The 24,198-nt window shown below is 36.7% G+C and overlaps 3 protein-coding genes across 5 annotated transcripts in view; 2 read left to right on the top strand and 1 right to left on the bottom strand.

Annotated features, from left to right (window-relative positions):
- The window catches only part of LOC125658433 (condensin complex subunit 3-like), a 32,019-nt gene extending 30,343 nt beyond the window's left edge, over nucleotides 1–1,676 (top strand). For both annotated transcript variants that reach the window (XM_056148302.1, XM_048889699.2), the window contains one exon: nucleotides 992–1,676. In XM_056148302.1, coding sequence (XP_056004277.1) covers nucleotides 992–1,016 — 25 coding nt within the window. In that variant the 3' untranslated portion in view covers nucleotides 1,017–1,676. The remainder of the gene's footprint in view (nucleotides 1–991) is intronic.
- A 5,708-nt stretch (nucleotides 1,677–7,384) lies between these two features.
- LOC125657591 (uncharacterized) lies at nucleotides 7,385–23,501 on the bottom strand. 2 transcript variants are annotated; one of them, XM_048888270.2, is made up of 4 exons: nucleotides 23,339–23,501; nucleotides 15,498–18,232; nucleotides 13,374–13,953; nucleotides 7,385–10,113 (listed from the first exon to the last, which is right to left on the bottom strand). In XM_048888270.2, exons 2-4 carry the CDS (start codon nucleotides 18,190–18,192, stop codon nucleotides 8,934–8,936), a joined length of 4,455 nt encoding a protein of 1,484 aa, XP_048744227.2. In that variant the 5' UTR covers nucleotides 18,193–18,232; nucleotides 23,339–23,501; the 3' UTR covers nucleotides 7,385–8,933. The 2 variants fall into 2 exon arrangements, with proteins under 2 accessions (XP_048744227.2, XP_056004276.1); XM_056148301.1 differs by lacking the exon at nucleotides 23,339–23,501 and adding an exon at nucleotides 20,860–21,290.
- LOC125657590 (uncharacterized) overlaps nucleotides 20,472–24,198 on the top strand; it is a 55,315-nt gene continuing 51,588 nt past the window's right edge. The window contains exon 1 of the mRNA XM_056148300.1: nucleotides 20,472–20,594. The gene's annotated coding sequence lies outside the window, so the exon portion shown is untranslated. The remainder of the gene's footprint in view (nucleotides 20,595–24,198) is intronic.

Here is a 24,198-nt window from a genome sequence, read left to right as displayed (position 1 = left end):
TATACTTCAATACTAACTTTATACTCTTAATACTAGGGTTTCATCATTTTTCATTGAATACCAATTTTCATAATTAGTGTGGTTTTGTCACATTAAGGAGGTAATCTACATCATCATATTGGCTGACTTCCTTTTAAAACATGGATGAAAATATAAACATCAGCAGTATTTATCTATTCATTTCAAATATCATTACCTAGCTGAGTATCTCAGTAGGTTAGCATGTCGATGGCTGAACTGTAGATCGCGGGTTGAATTCCAGCAGGGGTTTTAAATTTTTTTCAGATTGCTTTCTATTGAAACTGCTTTTTTTCCCCTTTCTTTTTTTTGGACTAGATAAAGTAAATTTGAAAGTTTTCAATTTCAATATATTGTTGTATATCTCCTCCAATTTTCATTCATATCAAATTTCTCTGGTGTAGCATTCCTCCTTAAGTGCTCTATATAAACTACAATCTTGTTCATAAACTAAGAATATATATAAGTTTTCCTCAAACTTTTGTGTCAACAAAGCTGTATATTTACAAATCCACAAAATTTGATGCCCTTGAAAATTATGTAACCACAGTAACTAAGTTTATACTTGTAAATATTTTGTCTGGAGAACAACAGTATTTGAGCAAAAACATTCCGTTAATTAAATCAGAGCAGATCTTTAATTACAAACAAAATTTCATTGAAATCTGAAGAAATTATGTCGGGACATGATATAGAAAGAACTAGGTGCGACAATAACCATTTCTAGTCCTGAATTTGAAATATCCTTGGATATCTCAAAATTTGTTAATTTTTCAGTTAGAAGCCATTATCTTGGTATTGGTAATTTTTACACTTAAATATAGTGTCACTTTTGAATTATAAATGAGGTGCTGTTCTTCAAATTGAACATGATTATGGGATAAAATGTTCCCTGCCTTTGATGTTTTGTGCTAGCTGAAGCAGCCTTTTATTTATGCAGATGATATTAATGCATTGTATTTCAACATTTCAGGTCCACCCGAGTCTCCAAGAAGTAATGAGAAGTTTGATTTGTAGAATAGATCAGTAGGTTTTCTGGGATTGTTAGACAGTTTAAACCGCATTACATTGTAGGTTCCTAACTAAAAGTTTGCATTCAACTGTACTGTGACTATAGTAACTCAGAATTATGTTTGATTATTGACCTCCACCAATGTGTATGTCCTTTTTTTTTTTTTTTTTTGGTATTAAGGTTTATACATTATGCCTGTATTTGTTAATTCAACTAATGCTAAGTACTCTACATTTGAACTATAAACTGCCAACATACATTAGTTGGGTTGATTGGAAGTGCATCACCTTGTTTCCCAGAAGATAACCCAGGAAAGAGTGGACCTATCAATCAATTTGACCACTTCAAAATAAGGTGGCAAATTTTATGATCTTTATTGATTTTTGTGGTCATTGGTCCATGGCAAGATGGTGTTTGTGAGTAAAAGAGTTGCGTCCCTTGGGATGCATTATCTTGTCATTGAAAGCCAGTTTCAAGTCATTTTCTGTAAGCAATGCCTATTCTTATCACTTTTCATCTTTACACAAATATACCCTTGTGATTACCATTGATGAGGAGTCAATGTTAAACACATTTAAAATGCAGTTGTAAAATTTTAGAAGCATGTTATAAAGATGTCAAGAAAATAAATTATTTCATTTAGCAATTTCTTTTTAGAGTTTTATTTGCTGTATTCAGTGCACTTTGGTATGGTGTACATGAATATGTAACAGTCTATTGCATGAAGGACTAGCTTCCCATTAATTTTCATGTCAAGGTCACTGCAGGAATCTCATCACACTCGGATGTTGCACAAAGATTGGTTTTAAGCTCACCTGCTTTTCTGGTTGTAATTTGTCTGGTGTCGTCGGCGGCGTAAATTCTTCACATTTTCATCTTCATCTCCAGAACCACTGGGCCAATTTCAACCACTTGTTTAGAAGTTTTTTAAAAGTTGGCAAAGTAATAAAAAACGGAGAAATGTTGAAGCCAAAATTGTATTTTTTCAATTTGGGCAAGCTATTTTACATCAGGTCTTATCCTGGTGGTTGGCTATACATTTGAAAGCTAGATTTTAGATTTACCTGAAGTAAAATGATATTTCATTTGACACGAGGAATCGTAATATAGGCCATGAATTCCAGTTAGTGTACAATGGCTTGTGACCATTCTTCCTCATCTAAAGATGACCATTGGTTCCAGAATGTTTGATACTGATTTCTTACTTAGAATTGCAATCTAGAGAGCACTGTATAGATTTATATAAAATCAATAAACTTGTCAATGGGTGGTGGATTTTCATAGATCAAGATGAAAAAAGCAGTGGGAAAGTTTGTTGGGTTTTTTTCAACTTTGATTGTATATTGTTTACAGGGCTTGAAGCTAACTTTTTATGTCACCAGTCAAGCCGGACTGATGGGGTAATTTCAACCAATCCGCAGAAAAATTTACCAGTCCAACAGTTTTCCACAAATAATTAAACATATTTCGTTAATGTTATCAAAATGAAATTTAACTCAATATGCCTCAAACAATATTGTAATGTTCACTTAAATGTGGGATTTATACTTACGAATCATATTTGTCTGATATCTACAGACCGAAGCATGCCAAATGTGTATAAAATTTCCTAAGTATATTTTCCAAATCAATGCTTTAGAAAACCAGTCCCATCGGACTGACTAAAACAAATGTCGGTCCGCCAGACTTTTAACAAGTCACAGACTGACGGGCATATGTTAATTTCGAGCCCTGGTTTAACGGGACGCTCGAGAATCTTTCACTCATGGAGACGTTGCCGGTGAAGGGCTGCAAAATTTAGGCCTATGATCGGCGCTTATAATAATAAATTTATTTTGTAAAGCGTATAAAATCCATATTGCTCTAAACGATATTTGAATAACAATAAAATAAGTTGTACTAGAAAAATGACTAGTAGGTGAAGACAGGAAGTCCGTTATGATTGCACAACATAGTAATCTTGACTTAGATTTCATCTGCACAGACTAGTTGTAATGAATTATAAACAGGTGAGTCTTTAGTTTAGATTTAAAGATACAGAGACTAGCAGCAGTTCTGATATATGGTAGAGCATTCCACAGTTTAGGACCAGCCACACTAAAAGCTCGAGTTTGAATCACAGATGAGGTGGTAAATGGCACTTGTAGGCTCTGATCACTTATGGCCATTGAGCAGGGAGGGATCTTTATCGTACCTGCTATGACACGGGGCCTTGGTTTTTGCGGTCTCATCTGAAGGATCGCCTCTTAAGAAAAGCAAGGGGTACCGTACTGAGGACCTATTCTAACTGGACCGGGGGGGGGGGGGGGGGGGGGGGGGGGGGGGGGGTGTGTGTGGGGGGGTGGGGGGGGGGGTTGCTGAAGACTTATTCTAACCCGGATCCCCACGGGATTTTGAATAATTCATAACATTTGTAAGTACCATTAATAGCTGAAACAGTAAATTTGCGTTTTTAACAAGATAAAGATACTGAATGTAGACAAAATCTGTATTTCAAACATGAATTCAGATGTGGTATGAAGTCTTCCATTCTACGAAATCTGAAATCATCAGAAAATCCCAAGTATACCAGTGGCGTAGCTTCCATTGAGGCAACCGAGGCAGCTGCCTAGGTAAAAAAAACAACACCTTTTACGTTGTTAAAATGTCGATAGCCTCGGTAATATTCGAACCCAAGCTACGCCTATGTATACCTGACCCGTCGTATATGAAAGTTCCATTTTTAGATGTGACAGGAGGATCCAGCCTTGCAAGAATTGTTGTGTTTGCTTGTCTTGTCTTCTAAGAACAACCATGGGAAAGATTTCTGCTGAAGAATCGGTGTATTCCATTGCTGGGGAAGAATATACTTCTATATATTGCCCCCCCCCCCCCCCCCCCCCCCCCCCCCCCCGCTTTTTGCTTGAAAATCATAAAGAATAGATTTTTCCCCCACGTTAACACACCTGTTATAATGCCAACTCCACATGATACCATATACCACTGATTTTCACACACAAACGGTGGAATTTTATAGGATTTACCCTCGATAATAATGTCAATTACCCAACACCCATCAATAATCACATCCGTACTTTAAGAGCAGTGTAGTGAAGTGTGTGACAAGCTGGAAAAGGTATTCAGGTGGTCAGGTTAATTACAAATTAATGATTGCTGGATTCCACTCAAGATTATCCAAATGTTTGTACAGAATTGAGTCAAAATAAATTTACGGAATTTAATTGAATTTCTTTCCACTTCTCAGTGAATTGTCAGTAATGGTGAATTCGCTATTTTGGCACCACTGCTTTATTGCCCAAATTGATCTTGAACAAAAGTTGGGCAATATATCAAGGGAGCACTGTACAATTATCATACCCCCTCAAAAAGAGGGGTCTCGTGGGGATCCGGCTAAGAATAGGTCCTCGGGGCTCGTTGCTTGTCGTTAGGGGCGACTGAATGGGACAGTCCTTCGGATAAGACCGCAAAAGCCGAGGCCCCGTGTCATAGCAGGTGTGGCGCGATAAAGACCCCTCCCTCATCGAAGGCTATACGTGCCGAGCATAGGCCTAAATTTTGCAGCCCTCCACCGGTAATGGTGATGTATCCATATGAGTGAAAGATTCTTGAGAGGGGACGTTAAACAATATACAACTAGAGATTGTTTTTATGAAAAACAAATGTCTCCCCAGTTCCCCAAATTGGAAGTGCTCCAAATGAAAACCCCCTCGTCTTAACAGCTTAATGTACTGCATGATATGGAGAAGAAAGCATGAGCAGGAACATAGAAATTATGAACTCCGATAATCCACATCGGAGAAGTGTTCACAAACTATTTTACACCCTCCACCCCTCATATCCACGAGAACTTTAAGGATGGCAATTTGATCCTCCTGTTTTTACAATATGCACATCTGCAAATGGCATTGAAGTATTTTTACAAAGTGTCAAGTCTATCGGATAAGCCATACAGGAGGAGAAGTGTTCACAAGCTATTTTTAACACACACACACACCCCCACCCCTCTTAGACCCCACTATAACTTTTAGGAAAATAATTGGATCTCCTGTCCCCAATAATATGCACATCTACAAATGGCAATGAAGCATTGTACAAAGTTTCAAATCTATCCGATAAGTCATATAGGAGGAGAGGTGTTCACAAGATTTTATGATAGACAAACGGACGGACAGACAGAAAGTACAAAAATAATATGTCTCCCCCTAAAAGAGGAGGGCCATACTGCTTTGCACCTGTCGGTCGGTCGGTATGTCGGTCAGCAGACCACGTTGTCCGCTCAATATTTTGAGAACCATTCACTTGATCGTTTTGACATTTCATATGTGGGTTGGTTATGAGTAGAAGAGGACGCTTATTGATTTTCAGGTCAAAAAGATCAAAGGTCAATCCACTCTGGACATCGGGAGATACTGTCAGCTCAATATCTTGAGAACCAATCCCTTGACAGACCATAAAACTTGGTACACTGATATATTGTAAGGAGCATACATTAAATGCTAGAACCGACTTAAGCTGAAAGTACATTATGAAGGACTGCTAAGAGATTCGGTGAAGGCGTCAGTCCAAATATTCAGCCGAGATGAATCTCAACTGAGATTATACAAGTGACGGACCAACATAGGGACGCCGTGGCCTTCAATGAACCCCCCACAACCAATCCCTAACCGAGTGCCGACAACTTGACATGCCGTCTGAAATCGGTCACGGAGGTGCGAGAGACGTATGCCTTCATCTCTACGTAACGCGCGGACGTCCCGCTCCTGGGACGTTCACCCTACCACCCTGAGACGCCCAACTAAACGGGGACATTGTGCTCATGTATACCATATTGCTGGGTTGCAATATCAGAGAGATGGTTCCTACCCCTATCGACTTCATCCAATCGCGACAATTCGCTCTAAAAATCGCGTCGAAAAGAAATGCCGTGTAGCTGTACTGTTCCAATGTTAGATTTGTAATGTCTTCCATCTCCACAACTGGTGCAGGATATCGCCAGCCTCTACTTCCTCTTTGAGAAGAAGACGATAGAGTTTTACTGGAGATAACCGAAACTGCAAACGAGCAAATTAGGATCACTCTGGTAACACTCCACCCCGACCAAACGAATACAGCCTGGTGCAGGAGTACTCCGTATGCACGCGCTCTTGAAAATGCAGCGTCGAGTGGGGGGTCACGGTCGGCTGAATTTTAAGGATGTATGCTACATCTGAGAAAGATATGGATGAAAAGTGGAGGATATGTACAACACTATTTTGAAATCTTTCTAATTTACTTTTATTTAGTCAAAAAAAATGCAGTTTTAGTAGAAAGCAATCTGAAAAAAAATTTTATAACCCCTGCTGGACTCGGAATACACGATCTACAGTTTCGCAGTCGACGTTCTAACCTATTGAGCTACTCAGCTAAGCAATGAATTTTGACATGAATAAACAAATATTGCCGATATCTATATTTTTGATTCAAGTTTTAAAAGGAAGTCAGCCATTATGGTGATGTAGAGTACCTCCTTAACTGAAGAATATTTTCTCAGTGCAAGAAGCCAATGTCCCTGAATCACCCAAAAATGGTGCAGGTACTAATTTGTTACATAACGTTGCTATCCTCAGCCGTATCACAGCCCTTCCTAAAATAGTTTTGGATAAATCTGATAGGTTGCTTTCTTATAAGTAGGTCAAACTGAGTTCATGGCCACGAAGTTGAAAGTCATGACATGAAAGATCTTGCCATAAGAAATATTTCTATATACAAAATATTAAAGATCTACTTTAAATAGGGCAGGAAATATTAAAAAGGTAAAATTTGAATTAGGTCAAACTTCCATGTCAAAGTTGTTCACACCATTGTTCTTGCTGCAAAGAATGTGTATAAAAAGAAAGCCCAAGATTAAATAGTTCAAATGTGAAAAGTTTATGGACAGACAAAATGTGATCAGAAAAGCCCTGCTTGTCTAAAGAACATATATTCTAAAGTTGTTGCATACAAAATATCAGATCTCATTGCATCCCATCATTGGAACCCATGGGTTGTCTCTCCTTTACACTGAATGCCCAAGAGAAAACCCGTGGGTTCTGACGATGATCGCAGCCAATATGACATGAACCCATCCTCCAAGTCCCCAACCTTTTTTACCTTTACATTTAAAAATATTGTCTGTAACCCCATATTTTTTTTCAATTTTGTGTCAAGCTTACATTAATAAACTTTTCAAACTCCTTGTTGCAAGACACAGAAGCTACTTTCATGAGTCATCAATGATCTGCAACCATGTCTAGATTAAATATCCTATTAAGAGTACTCAATGACAGAGTACCAACAATTGACCAGTTTATTGTGATTTATAAACTGAAACAAGCATTTATAAGGTTTTCACAAATTTTATCAAGTTTTTTTCTTTAACACCTGACATCAATCATGATAGCAAACGGCACTATGTAATCCTGTAACAGCATGTATATTATCCACGAACAGTGTACACATGTATGTCAACTACATAGATCAAATGTACATCCTTATTTACAATCAAGATGGATATTTTATTTACATATCAAATGGGCATTTGGGATGTTGGTCACTTTGTGTTGTTACAATGATTCTCTATAATTAGATCGCACACACTAAAAAATACAGGTGGTAGTGCTCAAGTAACCCTAACACTGGGTCTATTAGAACTCGAAATAATTAATAATTTCTTAAGCAAGGTCCAGAGCCAATAGTCAAATCAAATATCATAATTAAAAATAAAATAAAAAGTTTCCTGATCAAATTACAAACAATATTTGTATATATACACACTTTCAATTACATTTGATAATTTGACTAATACAGATATAATATAGTTAAACAGTAACAAGTATGCATCAGCCATTTTTTTTCTAATGTTTATTTCCCCTCTTAATGGTTAAGCTGAACTTCTAAAAATGAAAAGAAAATACTGCTAAAAAAAAAAAAAAAAAAAAAAACCCCAATAATTCTGAAACATGCTTTAACGTTTAACGAAAACAAGAATGAATTCTGAAGCTAGCATCTGTCAACTTGATATAAATTTTATTTAGGACTAAATGCGTGTCAATATTTTGCATGTACGTAAACATCCTTTTTCCAATTCATTTGCAGGAATATCTCAGAATTATGAATACAACTATGTGTGATGCTCTCTAGTGACAGTCTATGACAATAAAATCAATATTTACACTCATACATTATTCACACGTGATGCAATATTGAAAATAAATAGATCATTAACCCTTCTTTTTGCACACCCTTTTCCCCCTCAAGAGATATATACTGAAAGAATGGCAAGAAGATGCTTGGAAAGATGAGCAATTGATCAAAAATAAATCCCAGAATAGAAACCTAAGACTTAAATTTTTAAGCAAAGCATATTTGTTAGCATTGAAATAGAAAAGATTTATAAACCTAAAGAGAGGTGTAGGAATTCTATAGCGACATGGCAAACTATACCCAACGGTTATCATGCTGGTTTTCTACATTGACATCTGTCGATGATTTTATTTTTCATGGTGTACAGACTAACTTAGATAAAATACATAAACGGTATCTCCTTATCCTTCCAATCAAAATGCATTACAAACAAAAAGTTGACAGATTTAAATCATGATTAACACCGAAATGAAAATAATATGCCCCTGTTAACATTACTTCATGCACACAGTTTAAAATTCATTCTGAAACTACCAAAAAACAAATTCTAATGTAAACTTTTACATTTAAAATTGAACAATAATAGCAAAACAGTGCTAGATATTGTCCCTGAAAATTATTCATAACTAACAATGAAAGACAAATAAAAATTACATCTCCATGCACAAGTCAACATACTAGGTAAAAGGTCTGAGTTATCTCCCTTCAATCACTATACCCTTGAAACACTTCTAAACATTGTTTAAACATCAAATGCCCCCTCTAAAGCTGTAAAACTGATGACCTCTGGGCCATTGGTCAATGTCACTACACTTTCTGCTCCATCTCGCATGTTGATATCTTCACACATAGTGGAAATGTCCACAGTTTTCTTGATTTTGCTGGGAGGTGGTGCACTCATCAAGTCCACTTTATCCGTAGCACTTGCAGACCCTTTTGGTAAGTTATAACGATAATTCTCTATTGGGTGGAGCTGCTTTGGTCTGCGTTTACGACCACTAATTCTTACATCTGATTTAAATGTACCTGGACTTTCTCCCACTAAAGATGTTTTTTTTTCCTTTTCCATTCTCTTCTGTTTTAACTCATCATTATATGCTTTCCTTTTTTTAAAGAAATGCTCCCATAGTTTCTTCTGGTACAACGATGGCCTCAAATCTCGTAGAGCAAAAGTCTGTGGCTGTCTCACAACGAGGAGTTTGTTAGATTCATTAACATCATGCAAGTGTTTCAAAAAATTATCGATGGGAAATAACTTCTCACATGTGCAGCATTGAATACAAGGATCCAGTGGTCCTTTGTATAAATCCAGGAACACATTTCCGGCCTGCATCCTGCCTCCATGGACATTTTTGGGTGTCATGTCCTTGTGAACCACAGAAAGAATATTCTCCTTGCCACCTAACTCCATGTCCTCTTCACATTCAGGTTGCTGTTTTTTGTTGTTGCTAAAAACTGTCCATTTCACTTTTAATGGTCCTGGATATTTCTTACTTTTCTCAAATTTCAGTCTTTTAGGATGAAAGGTGCTGTCCCTTTTCACTAATTCACTTCTTTGTTCCAGTTTACTTTGATCTGTTGTGCCTTTTCCAGATTCCACCACGGCCTTTTCTGTGCTCTCTTTCGACTCTCCCTTGTGTTTCTTCTCTGCAGAGCTCCTACTTTCTCCTTCTGTTTTGACTTTGGATGCCCGCTTGGTCTTCTCTGCCTTCGACTCCTCTTTGATATCTACATCACTTTCCTCTGTGTTGTTGTTATTAGAGTCTCCCTTCAGCATTTCCAGGAAGTTGATTTTCTTGTGCCGTGTCCGTGATGGTGTTTGTTGTGCGACCACTGGGGATGTAGGAACAATTGATATTGGGGCGCATTCTCCCAATTCCTCTTTCAATTCTACAGCTGCCTTTGAATGATTTTTTTTGTTACTGTAATAGAAAGATGTACAGTTAAAAAATATTTTCACTTTGTATATATTGAGGTTCTTGCAAATATATTAAATGATAAAACTGTATTTTGAAACACTCGGCTGTTGTAACATGAAATTATTAAAAAACAAAACAAAACAAGAGGCCCATGGGCCACATTGCTCAAAAGTCACCTTGGCCTGGCTGTTGTTAAGATATTGTGATTTTAAAAATATTGTTTGCAATCTTTATTTTCATGAAAAATTGTTGACCCCATATTGTGGCTCCAACCAAACCCCATAGGATCACAATATAACCATGATACAATGTAAGATAAAATCAAAGGCCTAAAGTGTCCCAAAGGCATCGACTGCAATATCATAAATTTCAGGGTCATCAATATATCTAGAAGTAGCAGGTGAAAGTAGAAGGGGAAAAAAGAGAAGAAAATGAGAAGGCCAAAGCCTGAAAGCAGACATTTCCTTGTTTTTAGGCATTTGTAAAATGTCAGCAAAATGTGTTTAAACTTCTATGAAAAGAAATGAAGAGGAAAACTTGGGCTAAAGTTGCTTATCCTACGAGGTTCATACCCTCCTCTTGCTAGATAGTATACCCTCAAGCCTTGTTACTTTACAAAGGTTATAATCAAAAACCCAGACGATTGATTGACTGATTGTATCTTGCTCAACGTCTCGCTCTCGATTTTTTCATTCATATGGAGACGTCACCAAGACCGGTGAAGGACTTCAAATCTAGGCCCATGCTCGGCGCCTATGGCCATTGAGCAGTGAGGGTTCTTTAGCGTGCCACACCTACTGTGACATGGGGCATCCATTTTTAAGGTCATCTCGGAGGACCCGTGACATTCACACCTGATGCCGAGCGTTTGGCGATGGAACTTTCACTACCTGTTTTAACGACTTAAGTCTGTCGCGGACGAGCTTAAATCCAGACAAAAAATGTTGAAAAGAATATCACTGCTTTAGAGTGGGACTACTAGTTTATAGAAGTCATGTGACCAATGGTTCACTTTGTACATGTACGATGAACAATGTTAGTGTCAACTCTGTTTTTGATAATAATCTAACAATTCAAAAGTTCAATGTAGAAAGTTTATTGCAAATTTATTTGAACATGAAAGCTACCTAACCTGGGTTTCTTCGCAAAATAATCTGCTCTTCATGATACACATGCTACTTTCATTTTGCTTCATAGAAAATCAGGATAATTACCGAAAACAAAAACGGAAATAGTTTAAAGTGAATGACTATAGACTACCATTGCTACTTCACCACTTTAGTATTTATCCGTTTCTTCTAATCCGAAATAAAGGTTCTTGATAAAACTATGAGATTATAGATAATATATCTTACAGCTTGACCATGTTTGAGGTTGATGCAAAAAGTACTGGCTTGTTATATTAACAGGACAAAAAATATTCAGAAGTTAGTGCCTAATGTTCTATCATTTGAAGCATCACCTAAGTGACCTTGTAACATGACTTTAAAAATTTGAGCCGCCTATTCATTGAAAGCGGGAAATATAATGCAATTGATGCAAACAGTACATTGTGATGCAATATTCATCGGCAGTGTTTAGTAAATTTACAAACAGGAGTATGAATTTCTCTTACCAAACAATCATTATTTAACAATTAGACTATGCTATAAACAACATCAACAACAGAATTGCTATCATCCCTTTAGAATATCAATTTAACCCAATGTTTCAAAGTCTACAATTGAAAGAAACTTTCAAAAACAGTAGGCACTAAATTTAATTTTGTCCATTGAGATTGGCTGTGTAGTGGCAAAATCATGCCTGATCGCTAGAAAGCCCCCGAGCATGCTCAACACGCTACACCTTAAAAAATAATGGTATGAAATTTTCAGGCGTTTCCTTATATATATTCCAATACAAAAATTTGATCCCCTATTGTCGCCCCAAACTAATCCCTGATGGTGGTCATTTGAACATACTTCAATCTGCACTACCCAGGGATGCTTGCATATTAATATGAGTATTTATGGCCCTGTTGTTATTGGAAAGATTTTCCTTATAGATATTCCCATGTAGAACTTTGATCCCCTACTGTGCCCCGCCCCCCATCACAAATCGAACAATTTTGAATCTGCATTACCTGGAAATGCTTGCATATATTAATACAAGTATTCATGGCCCTGTTGTAAGATTTTTGAGATATTTCCTATATTCCTATGTAAAACTTTCATCCCTTATTGTGGCCCCACTCTTCCCCCTTGGGACACTACCTTGGAATGCTTGCATATTAATGTTTAATGTTGTTCTTATGAAGATTTTTCAAAAAAGATTTATCCTATATATATCACCATGGAAACATAATCCTCTACTGTGGCCTCACCGGGCCCCTCAAGACCACAATTTGAACAAATCTGAATCTGCACTACCTGGGAATGCTAACATATTAATGGGCAATCATGGCCCTGTTGTTCTTGAGAAAGATTTATCTTATATATATATATATCTCAATCAATCCCCTTTTAAAACTTTGATTCCTTATTGTGGCCCTATCTTATCCCCCCCCCCCCCCCCCCCGACCATGATTTGAATAAACTTCAAACTGCACTACCTGGGAATGATTGCATATCAATATGAGTATTCATGGCCCTGTTTTAAGATTTTTAAAGATATGTCCTATATATTCCTATGTAAAACTTTCATCCCCTATTGTGGCCCCATCCTACTATGTCAGAAAGCATGCATATAAAATTTCAACTTTTCTGGCCTACTAGTGGTTTTCAAGAAAGAAGATTTTTAAATGACCACACCCTATTTTTGGTTCTTCTTGATCATCTCCCCTTTGGAGGGAGCATGGCCCTTCCTTTGAACACTACCCAAGTGTGATTGGTGTCAAGTTTGATTGAAATTGGCCCCGTGGTTCTTGAGAAGATTTATAAAAGATGCCCCTAAATTTTCACTAATTATTGATTAAATCTCCATTTCAAAAAGGGAATGGCAGTTAATTTGACCTCTTTAACCAAGCATGCTTTGTGGCAAGGTTGGCTGAAATTAGCCCTGTGGTTCTAGAATTGAAGTTTATGAATGGAAAGACTGACGCTGGACAAAATGTGATAAGAATAGCTCACTTCAGCTTTCAGCTCATGCGAGCTTAAAACTTTAGAAAAAACAAGACAGAAGGGATCCATTAAACAAACTGATAGTATCAAACATGAATAACATGCCTAACTAAAGTTTGACATGTTGCATAAAATATTTTTTTGTAATAATGATGGAAAACTAACCTATTGATTTGTATAGGATTCCTGGTCTTTTCTCCCACAGTTCGACACCTCACCCTAGGGGGGTGGGATCCTGGATTGACATAATAACCAATCAGGGACTTTGCAGTATCTTTGCTAATGATCAGGGTGCTTTTAGAGTTAAAAGCCTTGCCATATTGAACTAAAAAATAACGCTGCATTTCTGTACAGTTCAGAACCTGAATTCCTAATAATTGACATCTTTTTTTCAGAATCCCAGTGTCCTTTGCAGGTAGAATTTGTTTATGAATGTCAACCAATCTCACAAAAGGGGCATTATCTATCATAATGGCTGGCAAGTCATTCCAGTACATGCTGACAGTGACAATCCATGGAGCTGAGGAATCTGTCACACCTGAGACTGTTGGTAGTGCAGACTTTTGTTGCACGGTCTCGCTGCTTTCCAAGGGAGCCTCAGGAAATAGTTTCAGCTCAGACCCGAATAAGTCCATAGTGGATTTCTCTGGGGGAATGGTAGGCAGCTCTTGGTAGGTATTTCCTGCTGCAGGAACAGTACTGCTACTTGTTGTTGATGTAGTAGTGGTCGATGCCGTCTCCAGACCTAAAGATGCATTAAAAACAAGTGTTTAATCTAAATAGCATATATACATGAAAATACATTCACACAACATAGATTTTGTAAAGTTAGTATCAGTGTATATATCCTCTGTATCTCACACAAAGTACACTGTATGAAAGCACACAGTTCTAATTATGGATTCATTGTAAACTGTTTGTTTGGCGAAAAGTTCAAGGTCAGAACACATCTGCCACTTGTTGAATAGAGAATTCTGCATTTCAGTATATAAAGAACATTTCCTGTGTATTCTGATTAAAAGCAGTTCTTGCGTTGTTCATTATATTTTTTTCTTTCTCAGTTACACAAACTGCAACACAACTTTGCAGCTGTGGCATTAGATACCTGGGTGAGCACAGCATGGTCCTGTATAATTAGAGAGCAGATGGAATGAACATTTCGGAAAAAGGATTTCATTTGTATGCAGTAAACCCATGTAACCTAGCCAGAGAAAAGTGTTTCAAGTAACATACATGTACCACTCAATACCCACATTATATTGATCCTGGGTTACAGTTATTTTCTGTAGTCACCAATATCATGTTACGGTGTGTAGTTCCACATTATGTGGCAGTGGGTTGATAAACTTACAACTTATCCAAAAAAAAAATCAGTCGGGCATTAATCATGACCTTCATTGTTTGTGATTTGTGAAGGACACAAATGATAATGAAGAGATATTCCTACTTATACTAGTTTCCAGTTTCATCAGGTTATCTGATTGTACAGTACACAAAGTAAAGGTCTCAATTTCCCAACCAAGTTACATGTATTACATTATCCATGGATGAACTTTTCAACCTAAACACTTAAATCTGGGAGACTATTTCAAGTCACAGGAAGGGTAACCTAATTGTCAGCATTACCTGCCCAAAATAAATGTCCCCCGCCCTTAAATATTTTAAAGATTAATTTTAAATCTTCTTTTCAAAAACACCCAATTTGCCCACCACTAATTCAAGTTTCATATTCATAACCTTTATTCAACATCACAAGCACTACCTTAAATCTCAGTCACCTTGGAAAACTTTAAAAAGGTTACAATCCCAGAAGTTATAATTTCCCCAAATTTGTTCAGACTTTGGGGTTATTATTCAACTGTTGATCATACATGATTCATGAAGATATATATGAAGACTGAGGATGACTGTTGTGCTAATGATATTATCACATTCCTTTAAAAGATGTTTGTTTATCATTTTGTAAATCTTTATAATACAAGTTTTTTTTAAATTATAAAGGATACATGTATCATTAAAAATTTATACGCATATAATTTGCTTCAAGGAATATATGATAATGTTACACAACAACAAGATTGCCATCGGCTGTACATCTGATAAACATGGTAATTAGAGTATAGATCAAACTGGTAATATTTGCTATATATACATGTAAATGCATGTCTCTTAGGCCAGTGTATACACCTACCCCACAATGCTTGTCACTGTATAACTAGAGTCCTGCAAAGTTTTGCAATCAATTTAAGATGTATATACTGATATATAAAAATTAGAAAACAAGCTTACTGTTTGGAACATCTAGGTTGAATTTGTTGTCTGCACTCGATATATCTGGAGACTGGCTTTGGACCTCATCCATGGCACTATAAAGTATCTCCATCTGTTCTGGTGTCAAGTTAAGGATATCATCACTAGTTCCACCAAACAATGCAGGGGTCTCCCCAAAATTTGGTACCTCATTCACTGGGCCTGGGGTGTTCTGTTCCCCACTTTCCATGCTGAGGATTGTGTTTATTATTTTGCTCTCTTCATCCGAGAAGCTGTTTGAATTTGTCCCAGATGTTGATGGTTGTACCGAAGGTTTCAGACCTCTAAGATTGTCTGTATTTGAACACATTTGTTGTGGTATTTTATCACTGTTTCCAGATTTAATCAATTCTAAATCTGCATCTGTTAAATGAGGAACCACTATGTCTCCTGGCTTGGGAAGTGGCACCACGATTTTATTGGGTGGTAGAGTTTTCTGATCCTCACTGGTGGTTCTTCGACGACTCCTCAGCTTTGTATTCAGAAAGTAAATGTAGTCATCCTGATATTTGCCAGTGATCTTGAGCTTGGAATCGGAGGTACCACCCTTGATGTAATCTGCAACTTTCTCCATCTTGGCGGTCCTCTGTCGTGGAATGGGAGTGGGCAGAGGAGAGCTGGGCAAACTGTCCTCATCAGGGATAAACTCATCATTGGATTCGGTATCAGTGCTGTCCGTCTGCACCAATTTTTTCACTTTTTTATCCTCTGCCTTCTTCTGTTTGGTAAAAAGTGGAGGACCCTGGACTCGTGGGAGACAGTAGTCATGATCGTGGTCCGTGACGCTAACCCATTTTCTTTCCAAAACTTGTTGAAGAGTCAAATCAGAAAAATGTGAAGTTCTTGCTCCCTGAGTGACCACCAGTGGGACATTGTCAGTATATACTGTGTTTGTCAGTAGAGAAGTAGCCTTGACTGAACCTCTCTTTTTAGTAGGAGATTCTAAACCCATGGCAGTGTTACTCACAGATGCGAAAGTCCCTATGCGGTACTTTCCAAACTTTGGGGACACTTCTTTTGGTGCTGTTGTTTGCACAGTTTTTGCCACTTGAGGTTCTGATGCAACAACAGCCACAATAGCATCCCTTTTTTGATTGATATCATTTGGATCACCTTTGTCAATACATCCACTTACAATATTCTTGCGATTTTGGAGAAGGTCTTTCAAATTTATCCTATTTTGATGCGAGTCTTCTGATGATGAACTAATTGTGTTTATTTCATTTTTCTGAGTTTGAATTTGAGTGGTTTCTTCTAGTTTTGGGTTCTGGGTGGGACCTGCATAACAATGGTCTATGTTACTGATCAATGCAGCACTACTACTGTTAGAAGCTGAACAGTTAGAGGCTTCCGAACACTCAAAATTTTCTTCATCTGTTCTTGGACTAGACATAGAGTCTAATGATGTCTTTGTTTTCCCCATTTCATATGCTAGTGATGCATTTTCATTACGTTCACTTTTTGGTGAATCTAAATCCACACTAAGTCTTATGTCTCCTCTATTTCCCTCGTATCTCCAGCTTTCTGAGTCACTTGCATCTTCACACATTTTAAAGCAACATCCTTCAGGTGATCCAATGTAATCTCTTTTCCCTGACAATTCACCATGCAATCTGTGTTCATTATCGGATATAACACCAGGTTTCTCATCATTATGTATTGCACAACTATCAGTATCATGTTCTACAGAACTATGTTCAATATAAGTCCCAGAGGAAGAAATGGTCATTTTTGGATGTATTTCTGGTGAACCACACACAGCTGCTGAACAGTCAATTTCACCGTTTTCTAATTCTCCTTGCTCTGACTGATCATCTTTTGTTAGGGATCGAGACTCACACAAATCATCTTGGTTTGGGCCAAGGTCTGGCCTTTCCAGGGACTGTTTACATGTTAAACTCTGTTCCACACCTCGATGGTTTGATGGACATGTAACACAGTCGCTCTCACCTTGACGTTCCTCCGGGCGATTAGTGTTCACAAAGGTCAACTGTTCCTGAATCACCTGGTCTTTGTTTGATAGATGACTAGAGTTGCTTCCCGTCTTCTCTTCTTGCGAGTTATTGGATTTTGTCTCATTCTCACAGGTATTTTGCACTGCTTGAAGTGAGTCTATTGATTTTAAGTTCACACTGGCTGGTGAGGCCGCATTCAGCTGGGATATAACATCTGTTGTAGCTTTCTCACTCTGTTTACTTTTCTCAGATGAAATGATAAGAGGTTCTGGTGACTTTGCTGCATCTGAAGGAACCTTTTCCCATTGCTCAGTCTGTTTGTCTACACAAACATCTGTCTTGAGGATGTTTTTGACAGCTTTCACACTGCTGAATGTCTTCACCACTCGCTGGTCCCCAGAACGATTGACAACTGTCACAATCACTTTTCTGTTTGTGTCCTTCAACTTCACTCCCTCTTTTCCTTTTGGTACAAGATCAGATGTGAAACTTGAATGACTAATTTTATTCACAACAACTTTCCTAGAGTTACCATAGTTGTGTTCATCAAACATCTTCTCCAAATCCTCAGTAGTTGAGACATTGTCTGTAGCTGGATCTGGGTCAGAGGTCACTGTGTCTTGTTGAGGGGTCATTGTTTTGGGAATGAGACTGGCAGCATTGGCTAAGATGTCCAGTGGATTGAATATCCTGGTGGAGGTTGAGTGGCCAGGCATCATTGCCAGTCATGGTACTGAATTTTTAAATCATCACCCCTATCTGAAAATGTACAATATAAGCATATCAGTTCTGCTGTAACACAGAGTTCTATACTTTGAACAATGTCAAAGAATTAGAATGATCAAAAGAAAATTATGGTTTGGGGAGGGTGTTGGATATCAATACTAGTAGGACATATATGTTTTTACAGTAATTGCAAATAACATTTATTACAAATCACATGTAATTAAAAGCAAGTAATTTATAAACAGATTTCTGCATGAATAAATTACCCATTTCTAACAGGCTTTTGCTAAATTTTAATCTTCACAATTTCAAGTACATAAAGATTTGAATCTGACAAAAATTCTCCTAGCTGTGATCACTAAAACCCTTGCAGTCTAAATCTGCCTTAAAAGTCCTATAGCTTAACTTGAATTCATTGAAGCATGTTGTAAACTACCTAAGAAAATTTAAGGTTATTCAATCCAAACTGCACTGTAGCGTGTCAACACCCCACCTATTACACAAACACACAGTGTACACATTATCTTGACACACCTGCCCTTACTCAGATAACATCAAACTTGAACAAGTTCAAAAGCAAACATTTTTTTAACTATTTTAAAATTTTCTTGGTCAATACATGCTTCTGCTTTTAAATTAAATTTAAAATCTTCAACTTCAAGTTTATCCACTAACTTCTTATTAAAAAAATATCTTATGTTAGGAGCAGATGTATAAAATTAAGTCAATGGTTGATATTAAAATGCAACACTGTTACAACCCTACATTAGTCTTAGATGTGTAGTAATATGATGAAAATCAACACGATTCCAAGAAGTAAGTAACAATGGAATGTCACGTAGGACAGCCTGCACGTACATCAGAAAATGGGCATTTGTGTCTCGATATCATTCAGTATAGTAACCCATATTTTTTCAGCTCCAGTAAAATAGGAGTACATGCACATAAATTTGAAGACTGTGTTTTTAGCATAGATTGATGCCATCCTACACCAAAACCAATCAATACAAGATTAATGAACGACACAGCAAAAGATCAATAGCTAGCTATCTGTCATAGTGCTCAACATTTCCACATTTATGTTTTGATGTCAACTTTCAGAACTGCAGAATTAAATTCTTCCTGATCTTTTACAATGATGCTGTCTTATGTAATTTCTACTCCTTCAAAATGACGGGTGATAAATTCAATATAGTTATATGACACTTCATTGTTAAGTGTGAAAAATCTCTGAAGCTGGGTCTGGAAAATCTGAAACACTTTGAAGCAGTGTTGTTTTATGAATAACAACAGGTAAAATCTGGACTAAATATTGTTGCAGTGTATGGTTTAAAAATTTGAATGGGTGAATGCAACACATAAATTATTAATTTAGGTAAATCAATAGCAACGGCACGAAAAGGATACCCTGGGTCTTATTTCTAAGTAGAATGATTTTTTTCCTGGAAAACATGGGAATCATTTCCACCACACAACAATCTCAGAACTGAAACTAAATAAACTAAAATTTTATTTCCTAAAACCTGCCCTAATGATAAGTATTTCTACATTTATCAAATATTTTCACTTTTCTGAATAAGCAGACTTGCCACACCTGTCTCTTGTCTAGATAGATCAGTCACAATACCTATTCTTTGCCTCAGGTGAGCATGCCACTAGGCAATTCTACATGAAAATATCATTATCCAATTCCAAACTATGAGAGACAACCCACTTAATTATTTATTCATCTACAATGTATTGTACGTCAAACACATTATATTGATCTTTTCTTTCTCTCTCTAAATAACCGATGAATTGTCATGACTAATGAATTTATGATAAAATACAAAATCATATCAGTCAGCATTAATACACTGAGTTGTTGAACTATTTAAAGGCTGTTCCATTTAAGTCATTTCACATGTGTCCATCACGTTCCATGTGTCTATCAGTGTGTACTTAACTCAAGGCTGTAAACACTCCAATCTACATAAACTCTATTCTTTTTATCAACTTGTACAGCAAGATACAATGTAGATGTATTAGTGGCCAAACTGATAACACATTCTAAGATACAGGTAGTATACATTTTTGTATGATAGTTGTGAAATAATCATGACTTAATTCAGTATCTCTTTCATTTTGTCTTGTGGAACATTTTTATCTCATGTTCTAGTTGAATAAACATATTACATAGAAGATATCAAAATATCAATATAAAGTACTGACATGGTGTGGTTAAATGTTGTTATAAATACATTCCTTTCCATATCATTGTACTAGAGTTTTTAAAAACTGCTGTCTGAAGACTCAGTCCACTGAAATTTTCTTGGGGCTGACAGAAAGTGACAGTATCAGACCTACTGAAAGCGATGGGGTATGTGTTCCATTGTCTGGACAGGTAAAATTAAAAGTATGTCTCACATGCAAGAATCAGATTCTTAAAACTGTTGTACACTGTGCCTACTTAAAATAAACATTTTGCTATCTATTCCTTTCCGATAGTACAACTTCTACTCCCATACCATCTGATCACAATGAGGGTTGCGCAATGCTTACTAATTATACATGTACTGAGAGACTTCTATCATAAATTGTCTATCAATATGTGGTTAACATCTGGACACAGTCCCCAGTACCTACCTATGCTTACCTATCAATCTATATAAAAACTCTACCTTTGAAGCCACATTCACACATGTGTTCATATATAGATATATATATATATATATCCGTTACACGACTTTATGAAAGTGAAAATGGCCTCTTCTATTACCATGCCACCATCTTACACAATGAAGCAAATTGCGGCGGTAGCAGATGCGCAAGAATTGTATGTTCATGTTGTTAGTACTGATTAGGTTCAATACACGTGGATCAAGAGTAGTGCACAACATCCTGTTCAACTCAATTACTAAAGCACTTGTGTGGGCCTGGTACACCCTACTTCGACAAGACATCATATATATAGACACTGAACAAATAATGAAATTGCTGTAAAGACTGGTCACTGTAAATTTATCACAGCTTCAGCTAAACCTATCCTTACAGGCCAAGGGAAGCAACTTGTTATAGTTATAACATGATATGCATTGATTTTTTTATGGTTCTGTGATCAACTGTCCTTTAATGAGTCACTAGATTTTATAATCCCTATACAGAATATCAGTCTTCCTTTGATTATTCTGCTGGTTAACAGTACAAATCATTACAGCTCTATATCAAAATGGAAATAGACTGCTCAAGGTACTTTCGTCTGTGATTAAAACCCACCACAAGGAACAAATTCACGCATGTCCATACTTCATAGGGAATATTTTAAAATCAATTTAGCATAACATTAGATCAGATTTAAAGGGACATGAATTGAATCCAATTACTTAATACTTTACGGTCAAAGTCCACTGTAAATACATCCACACTGAATCATTTGCAAAAAAACCTCACAGTACATGTCTTTAAAATTTTTGCATGGCAAACTTCATTTAAAATGTTTGCCCCCCCCCCCCCCCCCCCCCCCCCCCCCCCCCCCATTTCAAGCAATTACATTCTTAATTTAGACAGCCTTTCTGAATCAAATCCAGAATTTGCCTCAAAATTTTACATTAAGATTACACTCAAAACTCTATGTTTTCCTGGTGATCAGTACTTGCATACATGTGCTATAAGTTCTGATTAAAATTTCTTTGAAAACAGCTGGGTTTCTGCAATTCTTTAAAAAGAAATCATGTGATTCAATGCTCATTGGGATAGTCAATATTCCACATCCATCACTGTTAAGAATATAGGCTGGGCATGTTCATGTGAAGCAGGTCACCAAATACGAAACTCAAGATAACAAATTAAAGTCACTCCCTTCTAACATGAAATGCATTAAATTAAACTTTATCTGTCTACCCATGGAGGAAGTTAAGACAGCATATCATTTTCCATTCATTCAAAATATTGTCTTTGATCAGTTTATGAATTGATGGTTTGATCCTTCTTCTAATTATGTATACTGAATACTTAATCTAATTAGGGAACTAGTATTTTGTAATTTCCCAACATGTCCTGCACTAAAAGTTTTCTCTTTAGTCTAATTTCAGGATTTTCTAAAACTGAAACTACCCAAGCTGTAGATTGGACTCCACGTGTTGCCCGTCAAGTGGCCACGTTATCTATGCTAACATCTAGTTTGAAACAGGATGTGTTCTCATCACAGTGTCATTGCTTCATTCTCAATACTTCAGTTTTTTACTTCTCTTACAATTCTGGGAATTATTTATGGGAACAGGGTCTTTGTTCTGTAAATTTCATTCTTTTTTTTAAATGCAGGTTAGAGTATTAGTTTTTTCTGACACTGTCTCTCATGCATCACTCATTAATATTGCAGACACCTTCAAGTACATTGTCACATTGTATCATTATGACACATGCACAATGGTGGTGCTGTTCTAATAGTAATAAAAACTACCCTATAAAAATACATATATAAATAAAAAAAACCATCAGAATAAGAATTTCTAGTTTTGTTTTTAAAACTACACTAGTAGTACTTTCTCTCATTAAAACTTACTAACAAGTAACAAAGTACATGAAAATGTCTTCAATACCTCTGTTCCTATTAATGCATGCAATTATCTTATAAATGTTCAATGATGGTGCCATTGTTTTTAGTGCATATGTATTTAATTAAAACTCTAGGAACAATAAAGTGAATAATATCAAGATGAAATCTACAAATGTATACATAATATAAAATAATTAATCATAAACCTACATCAATAATCATCACATACATGACACGTTTGGCTTTATTGCATGTACCCATGAAAAAAAGCACATGGATTCTGTCGTGTCTATTTATAGCACAATAACAATAAAAGGGCCCACAAAGGGGTGGCCTTTTCCCATTTACGATCAAAACAATCAATCGACGACTTCTGATTAATTCAAAAATTTTATTTTAATGAAATATGTTTATTTGTGAATCTAAATTTTCTTCAAAGGAACAACAAATAACACCTTTATTACAATTGCTTTTCATGCACACGAGGCCGCCATGACTTATTTCCTTTATGCTCACAGCAAGTACGGCAGACGATTCAAGTGCTTTTTAATCAAGGTTTGCATAAAACCAGGCGCTCGATTTCAACATTTTTCCACCATACTTACACAGACAGAAACTATTTTATAACATCCAATTTGAATGAATGCGAATTATTTCGACAACTGCTTATTTTGTGTTACGTTTCTGCACTGCGATATTCACACATCAACAGCGTAGTGTGGTTTGGTGGAATGTATGACGGAATGAGATCACGAGACTCTTCGTCACAAACTATATTTAAGATTTGAGTCGAAAAGACGAAAGAGAATATTTTCACACGACACGTTTTATTATTTGAGAGAGGTGATATTTAAACGTGTATAGTGAGGTCATTTTTTAACCATTTGAAGTTGTGAGGATAGAAAGTACACTATGAGGACAAAATTCTGTCCTCACAATTACGTCCCCATAAACGTACGTGATCAACAGATGCAAAGGACAAGTGGTCTGGGGGACATATTCTCACTAATATTCTCTCTCAAAACCATTTTTTTTTTTAACACAGTACATTTTTGCCTTTACAATATTTAAATGTTCATATCCGTTTATTCTCTTCTTGACATTGTGAGGACGTCCTCGCTAAACAGGTTTTATCGTCCACAGAGAGAGAGAGAGAGAGAGAGAGAGAGAGAGAGAGAGAGAGAGAGAGAGAGTGTGTGTGGGGGGGGGGGGCTGTGGATTGGAATATTTGGGTGTGATCGGGTCTGGGAACAAGACTATCATCCTGGCCCCCTCTGATATTGAAAGTCGTTGGTCTTCAATGACAAATATATAAGGGACCGGTCAATATGTATTGGGGGGTTGGGACCGCTGCAAAATGCAATAGGACACACATATTATTTTGACTTACATTCAACACTGATAGGACAGCTATATTTTTTTGCAAATGTATCAATGAAAAAATAATATATATTCTTAGAAGATA

Source organism: Ostrea edulis, chromosome 9 (genome assembly GCF_947568905.1).
Source record: "Ostrea edulis chromosome 9, xbOstEdul1.1, whole genome shotgun sequence".
Taxonomy (NCBI): Eukaryota; Metazoa; Mollusca; class Bivalvia; order Ostreida; family Ostreidae; genus Ostrea; species Ostrea edulis.
This window is presented reverse-complemented; position numbering and strand designations above follow the sequence as displayed.

Excerpts from the sequence above, each read along its gene's own strand:
- LOC125657591 (XM_048888270.2), bottom strand. The coding sequence starts at position 18,192 with ATGATGCCTGGCCACTCAACCTCCACCAGGATATTCAATCCACTGGAC. Across the intron at positions 13,954-15,497 it reads CAACCTAGATGTTCCAAACA|GTCTGGAGACGGCATCGACC; the intron begins GTAAGCTTGTTT and ends ATGCATCTTTAG. Across the intron at positions 10,114-13,373 it reads AATCCTATACAAATCAATAG|TAACAAAAAAAATCATTCAA; the intron begins GTTAGTTTTCCA and ends TTTCTATTACAG.